This window comes from Onychomys torridus, chromosome 3 (assembly GCF_903995425.1).
Source record: "Onychomys torridus chromosome 3, mOncTor1.1, whole genome shotgun sequence".
Classification (NCBI taxonomy): domain Eukaryota; kingdom Metazoa; phylum Chordata; class Mammalia; order Rodentia; family Cricetidae; genus Onychomys; species Onychomys torridus.
Genome location: NC_050445.1, coordinates 40,775,084 through 40,789,958, shown reverse-complemented (window position 1 = coordinate 40,789,958; position 14,875 = coordinate 40,775,084). Strand labels below are relative to the sequence as shown.

Genomic DNA, 14,875 nt, shown 5'->3' with positions numbered 1-14,875 from the left:
ACTCGTGGGACATGGGAAGGGAAGGGAGCCTCCTCACTCCAGGAGTCTGGCTCAAATCAGAGTCAAGAATTCCAGCACAATTTACATTTTCTGTGAAGATCGCCGACATAGAGACAATACTCCTTTTATGTAGAGATATTTCAAATAAAAATGTTAAAATAGCAATGAGCCATGCTTAGGCCCTAAGCATGTATGGCCTCTCTTCCCAGCGGCAAACAGGAAGTTTTCTGGGAATCTTACAAGTAAGACTAAACTGTTGTTGACAATGGAAACATCTTAACTTCCTCAGGCTCCCCTGGTGACTTAGGACTGTACTTACCAGCTGTAAGCCTATCCAGGGCACATAAGGAACCACTCTATGATCTCATTTCAGCTCCTTAGTAACCCTTTGAAATGTGACTACAGAAATCACCGAAATAATGCATATGGCTATGGTTAAGACATGTCATTCTCTCTTGAGAAGCCCACATCCATGCTTGAACATCCTGCCCCTGAGAATCTCTCTAATAAATTCGAACTCGGCTTGGTATTGACTCCTCCTGAAATTCTTTTCTGAAATGAAAACAAACAAAAGTCAAAACAAAAACAGCTTTATCTAAGAGAGGGCTCAGAAAAAACAAAGAACCAAAAAAACCAAAAACGTCTCAGACTGCTGCAGATGTCAGTACAGAACTATGTCCCCTGTCCCATCACACTGTAGGTGACAGGAAGTACTTTCCTCCCCTCTCTCTGGACCAGCCATCAAGGGCCCTCTGGAACTTCTCTTTATTGCATCCCTGCTCTTCCCACTGAGATTTCTCACTCTCCCCTTATCCCTCCCTTCCCCGCAGGGAGCTCCTGAGAACAGGAACCATGTTCTCTCAATCATTCATCCCTAGCTCCTAATCACGGTCCCGTTTTGATAAATGGTTGAACGAAGGAGCAGTGATGCACGTGGCCTTCGATGTTCGGCTCCTTACAGCTCATTCAGCCCATTAGAGGCAGATGTGTTCTCTTGAGCACCCAGCTGTAGCTGGAGAATTCTCTCCAGCCCCGCCAAGCCCCGGCCGTCCCGCAGCCCACTTATAAAATAAACACACAGTCTCTTCTATTATTTAAACTGTTTGGCCTAATGGCTCAGACTTCTAGCTATCTAGTTCTTACATCTTTTTTTTTTTTGAACTGAGGATCGAACCCAGGGCCTTGCGCTTGTTAGGCAAGCGCTCTACCACTGAGCTAAATTCCCAACCCCATAGTTCTTACATCTTAACATAACCCATTTCTATAAATCTGTACCTTGTCACATGGCTTGTGGCTCACCAGTATCTTACATGTTGGTACCCATAGTGGCAGCTGGCAGCGTCTCCTGACTCAGCCTTCCTGCTCCCAGAATTCTCTTCTCTGTTTGTCCCACCTATACTTCCTGCCTGGCTACTGGCCAATCAGTGTTTTATTTATTAACCAATCAGAGCAACACATTTAACATACAGACCATCTCACAGCAGCCAGCCACTTGTGCTCATACAGGACTTTTGTGCCAGGTGCTGGAGCAAATGATCCTTATCCACACCCCACACCCCCTCACTCCCTATCCGTTCCTCCTTGCCCCAGACTGGGCTGGTTTGCTGCCCTCCCTGTGACTTGAAGTACTCACACATAGTGAGTGGGTCAGCTGCTCTCACCCAGCCATGGTGGGGCGGCAGGTGCTGAGCAACCGTGGGCCTCTTCCCAAGCCTTTCACAGTCCTGTGACACGGCCCTGAGAACCTCAGTGCTAAGTCTAAATCGAAGCCTCAAAACAGCCAAGCCGAGAGAGAGACCCGAGTGTACCTTAAAATCCCAGGCCACGTTGCTTCTATTTTTCTTGCAGTTGTGACCAAATACTTGACAGGAAGCAATGAAGGGGTGTCGGGTTAATTTTGGCTCACAGCCTGAGGCGTCAGTCTGTCATGGTGGAGAAGACACAGCAACAAGAAGCTTTGACTGGGGTGATAGGAGCTCAAGGCTTACACACATGGATGGGGAGGATCAGGATGCAGAGAACACATCTGGAATGCTCCCATCACATTAGACAGCCTTAGCTTTTTTACTCAGTCTTGGACCCCATTGTCTGTGATAGTGTCATCCATATTTGCCGTGTATGCTGGGGACCAAAGGTATGTCTCACTAAGCCCTGGGACCAGTGTTTCTCAATCCAAATTGACTGCCATACATACAACCAACCACTAAACTAGACCATGTGGATATGACAAGCACTCCAAGCCCAATTCTTGCCCGCCCCATTCTGTGTATGTGTGTGTGTGTGTGCTGTGTTGGAAGAACAGTGACCCTTTCCTCTCCTACCTGCTCATTTCAGAGTGTGTGTGGTCAGGAGTGTTACTCTTATCCCAAAAGATACACAGGCTAGAAGACAGGGTCTCTTTGCTTGCTGCTCAAACACATCCAACCTCAAAACCAGTTTTGTGTACTGTGACTCTAAGGATCTCTCCACTGCATCCACCCCACCTTCCAGGTTATCACACCTGCATTTCAGCCATCATCACTTCTGTTTGGTCCCCTCTGCCTTGCCTCTACACACAGCATCGTCTCATCTAATGCATGAGTCTGGTGACAATTACCCTTTACTCCTCAGGAAAACTTTTAGATTCTTTCAGTTTGTTTGTTTTGTTTCCTAGATAGGGTTTTGCTGTGTAGCCTGGCTGTCCTGGAACTCACTATGTAGACCAGGCTTAAACTCGCAGAGATCCTTTTGCCTCTGCCTCCCAAGTGCTGGGATTCAAGATGTGCCCTACCACTGCCCATCCTGGTTTTGTTGTTGTTGTTGTTGTTGTTGTTTTTGTTTTTTTGGTTGTTGTTGAGATGGGTTTTAATAAACAATTATTTACAGTTATTTGGTTTCTCAGTGTGCCTCTGTGTATGTGTATGTGTGTCCCATAACACAAATGTACAGAGGTGAGGACAACTTGAAGATTTGCTCCTCTCCATCCACCACGTAGGTTCTAGGGATTGAACTCAGGTCACCAACTGTGTGGCAAATGCCCTTACTCACTCAGCCATCTTGCTAGCCCCAAGACAGTCATAATATACGGTCTAGGGCTGAGCTTGAACTTGTGGCTATCCTCCTGCATCAACCTCCTAAATGCTAGGGTTACTTCTATATAGTTCTCTGAATTTAGCAACTAACATAAGGCCTTGACTCTCGACAGCACTACCCAGTGTCATCAATCTGCCCTTTCTTTAGGAATTGATAATAGTCATAGCTACCCTGCATGTGTACATGGATGGTACTGATGCTGACCTTCCAGCTAGGAAGTATCTTTCCTTGGACAACTGTGGAGTTGGGGCGTTTGAGGCCTGAGTGGGCAAAGCAAACGAAGGAGGCGGAAGCAAAAAGTGGTGAATTCCTGTAATCCCAGCATTCAGGAGGTGAGGCAGCAGGATCACTCACTGCAAGTTCAAGGCCAGCCTGGTCTACATTCTGAGTTCCAAAAAACAAACTACCAAATAAAACCAAAGCAAAGGGGCAGGGATGCCGCAAGGTGGCACAAGACTTAAATCCTGGTGTTTGGAAGGCTGAGGCCGTAGGACCACCAAAAGTCTGAGGCCAGGTTAGGCTAAATAGTGAGACCCTATCAAGAAGGAAAGAAAGAGAGGAAGGAGGGAGGGTAGGAGGGAGGGAGAGAGAAAAGGAGGGAGAGAAACCACACACACACACACATACACACACACCGACACACACCAACAGACACACACACACACACACACACACACACACACACACACACACACACACACACACACCGAAATTAACCAGATGACCCAAAGGCCCACATAAAGGAAGAGACGCCCACAGGGTGTTCTATGACCTCACACACACGTGCACCCTCCACCTCCGTCCCACTCGAGCCTCCGAAAGAACAAATGTAGCCAAAAAAAAAAAGTTTTTTTTTAAACCAAACAACTAATACACACTCTGTTCTGTGTGGACAGTAGCAATGGGATCAGGAATTCAAGGCCGTCCTCTCCTACACTGCAAGTTCGAGACCGGCCTGGACTAAAAGACACCTGTCTCAAAAAGCCAAAAAGCAACATACACAAAAAAACTGAATATGCTGCCTGAAGTCTCGTCCTCTAACAACTCTAGGTTCAAAAAAACGTTTCTTCCAGAAGGAACGAAAGACAGAACGCCAGCGACGGTGCCGTGCCGCTCAGCCTTCTGGGAGACGTAGTTCCGCGGTCCCCTATGGCGCGGCTGAGGCGCGTTCCTGCTAATGCGCATGTCTGGGGGCGGGGAACCGCGCATGACTGAAGGGAGGGGCGGCTGCGGGGGCGGAGCGTCTCAGGTGTTTGGGGAACGCTTTGCTCTGCCGACGGAATGGCGGGCAGGGGTAAACTGATCGCGGTGATTGGAGACGAGGACACGGTGACGGGTTTCCTGCTGGGCGGCATAGGGGAGCTTAACAAGAACCGCCACCCTAATTTCCTGGTAGTGGAGAAGGATACCACCATCAATGAGATCGAAGACACCTTCAGGTACGGTAGCCTGACAGGCCTAAATGGGTCCTTCTGCTTGTTACAAGCGCGAGGAGAATTAGCGGCCTGTCCACCTGGGTGCCAAGCGGTGATGGGGATCGGGATGGCCCTGGAAGCCGGCAGCCCATCTGGAGCAGAGGCCTCCGCCGCCTAAGTTCCCTTTGGGGCTCGGAGGGACCCGGCGTAAGTCAGGTTCACGAGCTCCCAGTCACATGACTCTGCGTCTGGTTAGGAGGGCAGAGCTTGTGATCCGCCCCTGCTGTAATTAGATGCTTGGAGCCTCCGGTCGGTGGAGACCCGCAGGCTCAGCCCCGTTCCGGGGTCCCTGACGCTCACCTGTAGCGCCTTCTCGGCTCTTACAGTCTTTTCGAGTCGTACCCTAAACAAACCACATCCAGTGTGGGTCTGGACAGTGGGCGCGCGCGCGCGTGTGTGTTTGTGTGTGTACACAAGCTTCATTTATCTTAGAGGCTTACAATTGTCCTGTAAGGTAGTGGTTATTCCCACTTACTGGTGAGAAACATGAGGAACGGATAGGTGAGGGCACAGGCTCAAAGATAGACAGACCAGCCGTAAGAGGTAGAACCTAGATCAAACTCTGCCACTTTTATTTGTTTGTTTATTTAACATAGGGTTTCTCTGTGTAGTCCTGGAACTCGCTCTGTAGACCAGGCTGGCCTCGAACGCAGAGATCCACCTGCTTCTGCCTCCAGAGTGCTTAGATTAAAAGCCTGCATCACCACTACCCATCTCTCTCTCTTTTTTTTAATTAATTAATTAATTTGTTTGTTTTTTAGTTTTTCGAGACAGGGTTTCATCATGTGGTTTTGGTGCCTGTCCTGCATCTCTCTCTGGACCAGGCTGGCCTTGAACTCACAGAGATCCGCCTTGCTCTGCCTCCTGAGTTCTGGGATTAAAGGCCAGTGCCACCACTACCCATCTCTTTTATTTTTTTTTATTCTTTTATTAATTACTGAGTCTATGTGTGTGGTGTGTGTCCGTGGGGAGGCGTGCTTGTCACTGCACACATATGGAGGCCAGAAGACAACTTTGTGGAATCAATTTTCTCTTTCCATGGGCCTCCAGGATAGAACTAACGGAGCCAGCAGGCACCTCCACCCACCAAGCCGTCTTGATAGCCCCTTTTTGCTTTTCTTAAGCTAGTACCGCCTCTGTTTATACAGCTCCCTGCAGTCTGCCTTGGGGTTTCCATTTGTCTTGAGTATGGTGGGCAGACTCTCTGGAAAGTATGGCCTTGCACAAAGACCTTGTACTTCAAGCCCTCACTTTGTGCCCAGGGTCAAAGATCATAGTTTCAAAAAAGTGGATGAAGGCATTCCTTTTAAGCCAGGAAGTGTCCTGGTTACAAGAATCGAAGGTGCCAACTCCCCTATTCTTTCTCTCCTTTTTTAGGGCTTCTTTGCCAAGTCTCAAGAATAAACTGCCCTCACCTGTTTTCCCTAAATAGCCCAGCCCAGGGATGCTGGCTGAAACTAGTTCCCACTGCCTGGGATGTGGCAGGCTCCGATCTGGTGAGATCAGCTGATCTCTAAGCAATATGGTAAAGTGACTTCCGTTGTCACTGGAGGACAGATTTTTTGTTTTGTTTTTCGAGACAGCGTTTCTCTGTGTAGCTTTGCGCCTTTCCTGGAACTCACTTGGTAGCCCAGGCTGGCCTCGAACTCACAGAGATCCACCTGGCTCTGCCTCCTGAGTGCCAATTTTTTTTTTTTTTTTTTTTTAAAGCAAGCTCTTTTTTTTGTATACATGGGCTGCCTAAAAGTATGGAACACTTCACGAATTTTCGTGTCATCCTTGCACAGGGGCCATGCTAATCTTCTCTGTACCGTTCCAATTTTAGTATATGTGCTGCTGAAGCAAGCACTGGAGGACAGATTTTTACTTCCAAGAATTTTCCATGTTTCAAACAAGAAGGAATCCTAAAATGATCAAGTCAAATGTATTCCATGCTTGGCATAAAGTAGGTGCCCAGTAAATTATTTTTGTTTTGTTTTGTTTTTTGAGACAGGGTTTCTCTGTGTAGCCTTTGCTGTCCTGGGACTAAAGGTGTGCCTCAGCCGGGCGATGGTGGTGCATACCTTTAATCCTAGCACTCGGGGGTAGAAGCAGGCCATCTCTGTGAGTTCGAGACCAGCCTGGACAGTGGGTTCTAGGACAGCCAGGGTTGTTTCACAGAGAAACCCTGTCTCAGAAAGGAGAAAATAAATAAATTAAATAAAGGTGTGCCTCCACCGCCTGGCTTTCTTTTGTTCCTTTGTTTTTCAGTAAATTATTCGTAATGAGTAAATGCCTGAATGAATGTGTGCATCTGTGGGGGTGTGATCACATGAGAGGAAGGCCATAATGACGGTAGTTTCTGTCTGGAAACTGTGATTCCTTCATTGCTTGGTTTCTTCTTTCCATCTTGTCTTCGGCTTACGCAAATGTCCTCCTGGCCCTGGCCCATCCCTGCCCTTACCAGCACAGACTTTTTGGTGGTCTCCTCAACCCGAGATCTTAATATTTCTCCCTTCTCCACCTCCCTCACTCAATAGTAAGATTCTTACGTTTCTAGAATCTTCTTATGCTGATACAAAGGGCCTCATACCTATTTCCCTCTCCTCCTCTTTCCTACCCAGGGGCAGCGTATAGACCACACTGACATGCACCCTGGTCTTCATACCACTTCCCCCCATGAGCAGATGTGTGGACACCCATCCTGGTCAGTGTGGTTCATCTAAGGAACCATAAGGTTGAGACCCTTGTGCCCCCAGGTCACTGTCATTCTCCTCTTCCCCAACAGGCAGTTTCTAAACAGGGATGACATTGGCATCATTCTCATCAACCAGTACATCGCAGAGATGGTCCGGCATGCTCTTGACGCCCACCAGCGGTCCATTCCGGCTGTCTTGGAGATCCCATCGAAGGAGCATCCCTATGATGCAGCCAAAGACTCCATCCTACGCAGGGCCAAGGGCATGTTCACTGCTGAAGACCTGCGCTAGGGCTTCTCCGCCCTCAACCCGGTAGTCTCTCACTACCCAGCCTCTCCCGGTCCTTGGTTTCCAGCCCCCGCTCCCCGCTTCCTCTTCACTGAGTGGCTCCTAAGCTGTGGGGGTTCTGCTGCTCAGATCCATGCTGGTTAGGGAAAGAGAGCCCCGAAACCTTCTCTCTCCGCAGTCCCTGTGCTGTTAAACGTGTCGTTGTTGATATTAAAGGAATATTCTCTCCAGATGGCTGCTGGAATGTGCAGTGTTGGGGGATATTAGATTGGCAAATATGAGGAGCTACCAGAGATCCAGGTGAAGAAGAGTTGAGCGGGGTGTGTGTGTGTGTGTGTGTGTGTGTGTGTGTGTGTGTCTGTCTGTCTGTCTGTCTGTCTGTCTAATTCACGGACTGGTCACTGGATCATAGACTGGCTTCAGGGATGGAGGACAAAGCTTGAGCCCAGTCCCTACCTTTGTGCCTTCACTCAGCTTCCACGGTGCTGGGAGGGCCTGCCCAGGGGACAAAAGCAACTGCAGAGGTCCATCATCTAGGTCAGCGTTCTCACTCAACCTGTGGGTCGAGACCCCTTTCACAGGGGTCACCAAAGACCATCAGAAACAGAGACTTACATTATGATTCCTAACAGCAGCAAAATTACAGTCACGAAGTCGCAACCAAATAATGTTATGGTTGGGGGCCACCACACCAGGAGGGACAGTATTAAAGACCACAGCTTTAAGAAAGTGGAGGGCCACTGTTGTAGATAGAGGCTGAGGCCTAGGGGTTTGGGGATCAAGGTGTTTCGTTAGTGAGCCCTGCCCCTGGCTGCATCAGAAAGGGCAACACAGGACATCTGTTGAGGGCAATGGCAGGTAGAATCCTGGCCCTGTGTGAGGTGAGGCTGGTTGCCAGGTGACTGTCCCAGGGCATCCACCCTCTGCCTCTGCTTGCTGTGCTCACTCAACAATAGCCACCCCAATACTGCTCATTCCCCTGCCACCATGTCGAGGCAGCTCAACATGGACACCCTGCGGCAAAACTTCTGGAAGGAAGAATACCTCAGAGAGATGAGGTTGCGCTGTGAATGGCACCGCAAGCATGGAACTCTGGTGAAGGCCAAGCAGAAGGCCAAGGCTGCAGCCCGTCTTCCCCTCAAACTGCCCACCCTGATGCCCAAGAGCCCAGGCTTGCCACCACCTGTCTCCAAAACAGCCCTTTCTAAGGCCCCCAGCCCTGTCCCAGAGGTTCACTTTCAGTCAGAAATGTACCCAGTATCACCCGACACCAAAGCCCTGCTGTATGAAGGCATCTCCCATGACTTTCAGGGGCGCTACCAGTATCTCAACACCCGAAAACTGGACCTGCCAGAGACGCGCTACCTGTTCCCCATCACCACCAACTTCACCTATGGCTGGCAGCTGGGTGAGCCCCAACCTCCTGTAAATAAGTCATCTGCCTTATGCTGGAGAGCTGACATTCTAGGCGAATGCCAGATTGTGTAAATAGGGAGGGGATAGACCCAAGGGGGACAAGCTCTGTGGAATGAAGGGATGGTAGTGGGCAGGGAGGCAGGGGCTTCAGGCTGGCTTGTTAGCAAAGGCCTTTCTTGAGGCTTTTGAGGCCGAGGGTAAATGATGTGGGAGTGGGGGGGGGGGGCTTTGGATTTTATCCTAGTTGGAGAGTTTTAAGCAGATGAGTGATACTGGATTTGGGAAACTGAAGCATCTAGCAGATGAGTTAGGCATTTGTTTTGTGTTATTTTGGCAAGATGTGATTAGGATTAGCAGAACTGAAATCAAGGATGTTTTGGATAAAACTCAGTGGAGCTCATTGATGGTTTAAATGGGACAACGGACAGCAATCAATGGCAATAACAGATTTCGTTGTACTTGCTGGTAGGATTAGAAGAGACAGGGCTGGAGATGTGTGAAGACAGATCGGTGTTGGTCCTGGTAGGTTCCAGAAGTCACTGAGGCAGCTATGTGTGGAGGCATGGCCTTCAGGAGTTAGGTCAGAGGGAGTCATGGGAGTGTATGAGCTATTTAAAGCCAAGAATAGAAGGTAGGTGACATTGGCAGGAAGGCAGCCCACCTGAGCTTTCTTCCCCCTGAGGCTGGAGGTAGGTCACCAGCTGGGACAGAGCTCAGTGGCTCTTCTGCGGAAAGCAATGAGGCCGTGGGTGTCATCGCACTAATGAGGGCTCTTGAGTGTCCATTTACTGCCCATAGGGAATTTCTAGGGAGTGTGTCCCGAGTGTGTGCAGAAAAGGTGGGTGGTTAGAGGGCGACACAGTTCCCTCAACCACCACCACCCCAGGCAAGTAAGGGTAGCAGCTTCCCTACAAAAGCAAGAGAAAGCCCCAGAAGGGGGTGCAGGTGGAGGAAACCCATGTCTCCACAGTCTGTCCCTGTGACAGTCATAGCTAGAAGCACACTCTGACCTGGTGGCCCCTATCTAGATACCAAAAGAAGGACCTGGTGGAACATCTTAGAGCTGGGTGACGGTGGCAGACAGCTTCAGGCCACACTGCCGTCGGTCACTGCAGAGTCCCGTTGTCCAGCACCCAGATGTATTTTTCTGTAGCCCTCACTCCTCAGAAGCCCTTTTCATTTATTCACAGAGTACATACAACATGGGCAGAGTCCTGGGGCTGTGTGACAGGGCGACTGCTCTGAGACCCTTCCCCGGAAACCCATTCCTAGTATCTGACATCTCTTCCCAGGCCCCGCCACAAAGCAAGAAATGGTCTCTTGCAAGATGTGCCGCATCGAGTCATTCTTCAGGAAGAATGGGGCCTTTGCACTGCTGGATCCCCGAGACCTGGCCCTCTGACCTTGGGCCAAGCAGTGACTTAGGTGCAGAAAGAGGAAATAATGGGTTCTTGGTGCAGCTGCATTGCTGTGTGTGTTTTTGTTCCCCCTGGCCTGGATGCTTCCCTCTGGACCTTTCTGAAACTGCCTCACATCTGAGGTCACCCTTTAGCCTTTTCCTTAACCATCATCTCCGTGTCTCCATGGGGACCCAGCAAGGGCGGGAGCAGGCTGGGTGGTGTGCGCACTGTGCACTATTCTCCAGGACTAGGTTCCTCGGTGCCAGGGGACAGTAGCTCCTGGAAGTTCTGGGTGTTCCTAGGAAGACAGTGGCTTGTCAATCAGACGTTAGGGCGAAGGAGCACCTACCTTTCCCTGCCCGCCCTCACCTGGCCCCAAGTGCCCGAAGCCACTGTGTCCTGCCTCGGTGCGCTTGTTCCAGCCGCTCCTGCAAGATGTGCCTCCAACCTGCCGCCTCCTCCTAGGTGGCAAGAGCTCTCAGCCAGCAGGGTGCAGCCCGGCGCCTGCCCCTCTCCCGCTGAGCACCTTTGGAAGCCTCGGACTCCTGCCCTCCCCTCCAGGGGCAGAGACACAATGGCCGAGTGGCCTTTCCCCAGGTTCTTGCCTGTGGTGCCGTCTGAGCCACCTTGGGAGGGAACCCCAGCGGGTGAACCCGACGACGGTGGTTCCCGAGGATGCGGAGTCGGTCCAGGACCTGGGGAGACTGCAGTCAGCCGGGCTCCGCCTGGGCGAGGCTCCCACCGCCTCCACCGACGGCAGGCCTGGCCCTGGGACTCACCCGCAGGCGCTGCAGCTCGCGGTCCCGCTGCCGCCTCTCCTTGGCTGCACGGTGCAGCTCCAGCAGCCGCTGCAGAGCCTCCTGTTTCTCGCGGGTCAGTGCATCCTCCCTGCTCCCGGGATCGGGCCACGCGGCTTTCGAGGATTTGGGATCCCTAGGGCCTCTCTGCTCCCAGAGTTCACCAGGGAGCCTCTGCTCGGGCTCCTGCGCCCCAAAGGCCGGTATCCCACCTCTTGGGCCTTGGAGCACTGGCAGAGCAGGAGGCATCGCCCCTTCCTGAATGGCCACCGCCTGTATCCCCGTTTCCACATGCTGGGGTATCGATTTTCCTGGGGACTTGCAGAAGTCCCTGGAATGGCCCTGAGGGTCGCCCTCTTTCTGGTGCCATGCGGTGGCTTCTCCCTGAACTTCCCCCCAGACTTCTGAATTACTGCCTTCCCCAACCTGAAGGGGTTTGGATTCCTGGCCCTGCTGAGCCTGCTTCCTTTCTCTTTGACTCTGAGGAGCCCCTTTGTCTTGTCCCCGAATTGACTCTCCATTACAACCCCGAGGCGACTGCCCACGCTGACCCTGTGGTGTCTTCTCTGGGTGACCTTGAGGAGAGTCGGTCAGCAGTGTCTGGGATTCTGCTCTCTCAGGGCTCAGGCCAGCACCAAGCCCCTTGGAGGGATCTTGGGATGCTGACAAGCCCTGGGAAGGCAGGTCAGGGAGCTCTGGGGCTTCCTGGCCCAGCTTTCCCTCCTGTGGGCTTCTGAGAGTCTGTCCACAGAAACTCAGAACATTTGGCTCCTCCTGACTCCTTTCTTCCATCTTGCCTGGGTCCTGGGAAGGAAAAACATTCTGGGCTTTTTCCAAAAAGTTTATGCTCTTCCCCCAGCTCATTCTATCTCACATCACCATCACCACCACTATCCACCCACCCACGCTTGCCGATCCCGAGTGTGCTGAGCCCATTTTGTACAGGATCTCAGCAATAGCCCCTCCTTCCCCCTAGCTGGAGGAGGCAGACCCCCCTCACCTCCACAGCCTTCGCCCTGGCAGACCCCAACCCTGTTGCCCCCTAAGAGGGCCCTTGCCCATGACCCTCTGACCCTTTCACCTTAAGTTCTGAGTTTCCAGGTTCCTTGAAGCTGCCGCCAGGATGTTTGCAACCTGAGGTGAAAAGCCACTACTGTCTGCTGGTGTCAGCCTCTTACACCCATTCCACCTGAATTAGAGTGAAGATGGCTGGGGTGGGCGGGCCCTATGCAGGCAGGGGTGAGGGAGGAGTCCCAAGGGTGCGCTTCACAATTCACACACAATTCACACGCCTTCATTCCCACTGCCTACCATGTGTTACCCATGTCTGCAAACAGCCAACCCCAACTTCCTCATCTGTTTAGCTCAGAGACCCGCACACTTGCTCCCCCCAAGAACATCACTAGAAGGGCCCACTTGCTGAGGTCCTCTTAGGACCCCCACTTTGTCCCGGGATGCTGGTTCAGGCCCACAGAAGAGCCCCACTGTGTGTGCCATACTTTCCCTGTACTTAGCTCTTTGTTTCTGACAATAAAATCAAAGGAAATTCACGATGAAATTTTAAACCAGAGCCTGGCTTAAAAACTGCCAAGTCTTCATAATTAACAAAAGAATCTAAACGAGGGAAACGCTGTCACTGCTCCCTGCAGCTGTGAAAAAGAGAACCACTCTGCAGTGCAGAACCGGTTCCAGGGCCCCCATTTCAGAGCTCCTACATCGAGCTCTTTGCAAAACTGGTACATCTTTCTCTTGCAAGGAAAACAGACCGTTGACAACAGTAACCACAGGGGGATGTTTTCTCTGGAAACACATGCGGCTTCAGAGGGCTTTTTGAAGAGAGGAGTCTTCTAAGATTCTTGGCTTTAGAAATCATTGCCCCAAAGTGGGAAACAGCCTCCTACCCTCTTCCTTCTGAGCTGTGGTCTTAAAGAGCCCCCTCCAGGTAATATAGTGTAGAAAGCACCCCTCCAGGTAATATAGTGATAGAGCACCCCCCCCAGGAAATATAATGTAGAGAGCCCCTTCAGGTAATATGTTGTAGAGAGCCCCTGCCCAGGTACTATAGTATAGAGAGGCCCCCAGGTAATATAGTGTAGAGAGGCCCCCAGGTACTATAGTGTAGAGAGGCCCCCAGGTACTATAGTGTAGAGAGGCCCCCAGGTACTATAGTGTAGAGAGGCCCCCAGGTACTATAGTGTAGAGAGGCCCCCAGGTACTATAGTGTAGAGAGGCCCCCAGGTACTATAGTGTAGAGAGGCCCCCAGGTACTATAGTGTAGAGAGGCCCCCAGGTACTATAGTGTAGAGAGGCCCCCAGGTACTATAGTGCAGAGAGGCCCCCAGGTAATATAGTGTAGAGAGGCCCCCAGGTACTATAGTGTAGAGAGGCCCCCAGGTACTATAGTGTAGAGAGGCCCCCAGGTAATATAGTGTAGAGGGCCCCCCAGGTTATATAGTGCAGAGCGCACTGCCCCCTCTAGGTAATATAGTGTAGAGAGCCCCCTCTAGGTAATAGAGTAGAGCGCGCACATACACACCCCCCAGCAATACACTGTAATTTGTGTCCCTATCTTCCCAAGAGACAAGATACTTGTAAAAACTCTGTCAATCAAAAAAAGAACCATTAGCATTCTTCCAAGTGATAAAAGAGTTGCAATGCAGGGTTGGGGATTTAGCTCAGTGGTAGAGCGCTGGCCTAGCAAGCACAAGGCCCTGGGTTCGATCCTCAGCTCAAAAATAATTAATTAAAGAGTTGGAAGTGTATAGCTTTGACAGATGTATTGTTTGACGCATAATTTGATAATCAGTCAAGTCTATAGGCTCAGGGAGGGGAGCCAGGGCATCTGCCCTACCGAGTCCTGTCTGCCTACTTCATGCCTAATTCTCTCATAAGGTTGTGATTGCAAAGCTAGCCTAACTCCTCCCGTGTCTCTGTGCGGCCCCTGTGCTCGGCATAAGGGCGGCAAATGAATAGCCTTGGATTGCTATCTGTTCCTTCCTGCTTCCCTGTTCCTTCAACTGCTGGTTCTTCCTGCCTGAGCCCCAATTCAATCCAGAATCACAGTGCCTGGACAGCTGGTGCCAACTGGGAAATTGGAAATAAAACCTACTTCAGTTGAGCATGGTGGTGCATCCGTGATTCTAGCACTTGTGAGGCTGAGGCAGGAGGATTGTGAATTCAAGATCAGCCTAGACTAAACAGCAAGATGGCCTCTACAAAGCTGGGCAATGGTGGCCTTTAGTCCCAGCACTTGGAAGGCAAAAGCAGGCAGACCACTGAGTTCGAGGCTAGCCTGGTCTACAGAGTGAGTTCCAGGACAGCCAGGGCTACATACTGAAACCCTGTCTTTGGGGGCGAGATGGGGGGAGCGGGGCGGGGCAGGGGGGGGGCTGGCAGGAAGGAGTAAGGGAGGGGACAACAAACCAAAACAAAAAGATAGCCTATATAGCAATACCCTGTCTCAACAACAACAACCACAAAATACAAATAACTTAAAATCCTATTTGCCATCCCCAGCTGCCTTGACGGCGGGTGAAAAGGTGAGATGAAGAATGACCCGGAAGAGGCTGTCCCTGCCTCCCAGCCTTACCAGCTCCGGGAGCGCCTGCTCCCTTGGCTTCTGGGCACACGCCTGTTGCTGACCCAGGCGCCGTGTCTGCAGGCCTAACGGGGTCCTCCAGCCCTGCGTCTGCATCACTCCCGGCTTCCCCCAGATCTGAGGCACACGAAGGATCTGTGGCCTGTCTCCT

At 51.3% G+C, this 14,875-nt stretch overlaps 2 protein-coding genes and 1 non-coding gene across 3 annotated transcripts; 2 read left to right on the top strand and 1 right to left on the bottom strand.

Moving 5' to 3' along the window:
* The first annotated feature begins 4,289 nt into the window (after positions 1 to 4,289).
* Atp6v1f (ATPase H+ transporting V1 subunit F) lies at positions 4,290 to 7,745 on the top strand. The gene is made up of 2 exons (XM_036182055.1): positions 4,290 to 4,511; positions 7,315 to 7,745. Exons 1-2 carry the CDS (start codon positions 4,354 to 4,356, stop codon positions 7,514 to 7,516), a joined length of 360 nt encoding a protein of 119 aa, XP_036037948.1. The 5' UTR covers positions 4,290 to 4,353; the 3' UTR covers positions 7,517 to 7,745.
* On the bottom strand, positions 6,290 to 6,396 carry LOC118581009. Its single transcript, XR_004944649.1, has one exon. It is a non-coding gene; the product is annotated as a U6 spliceosomal RNA (small nuclear RNA).
* A 755-nt stretch (positions 7,746 to 8,500) lies between the features above and the next one.
* Positions 8,501 to 10,331, top strand: Atp6v1fnb (ATP6V1F neighbor). The gene is made up of 3 exons (XM_036181854.1): positions 8,501 to 8,921; positions 9,958 to 10,068; positions 10,222 to 10,331. Exons 1-3 carry the CDS (start codon positions 8,501 to 8,503, stop codon positions 10,329 to 10,331), a joined length of 642 nt encoding a protein of 213 aa, XP_036037747.1.
* The last annotated feature ends 4,544 nt before the right edge of the window (positions 10,332 to 14,875 follow it).

What these genes read in the sequence shown, in the direction of transcription:
- Atp6v1f (XM_036182055.1), top strand. Translation starts at nt 4,354, where the DNA reads ATGGCGGGCAGGGGTAAACTGATCGCGGTGATTGGAGACGAGGACACG. An exon ending in GAGATCGAAGACACCTTCAG is followed by an intron (nt 4,512 to 7,314) that starts GTACGGTAGCCT and finishes CTTCCCCAACAG; the next exon opens with GCAGTTTCTAAACAGGGATG.
- Atp6v1fnb (XM_036181854.1), top strand. Translation starts at nt 8,501, where the DNA reads ATGTCGAGGCAGCTCAACATGGACACCCTGCGGCAAAACTTCTGGAAG. An exon ending in CACCTATGGCTGGCAGCTGG is followed by an intron (nt 8,922 to 9,957) that starts GTGAGCCCCAAC and finishes GCCCCTATCTAG; the next exon opens with ATACCAAAAGAAGGACCTGG. An exon ending in CCGTTGTCCAGCACCCAGAT is followed by an intron (nt 10,069 to 10,221) that starts GTATTTTTCTGT and finishes ATCTCTTCCCAG; the next exon opens with GCCCCGCCACAAAGCAAGAA.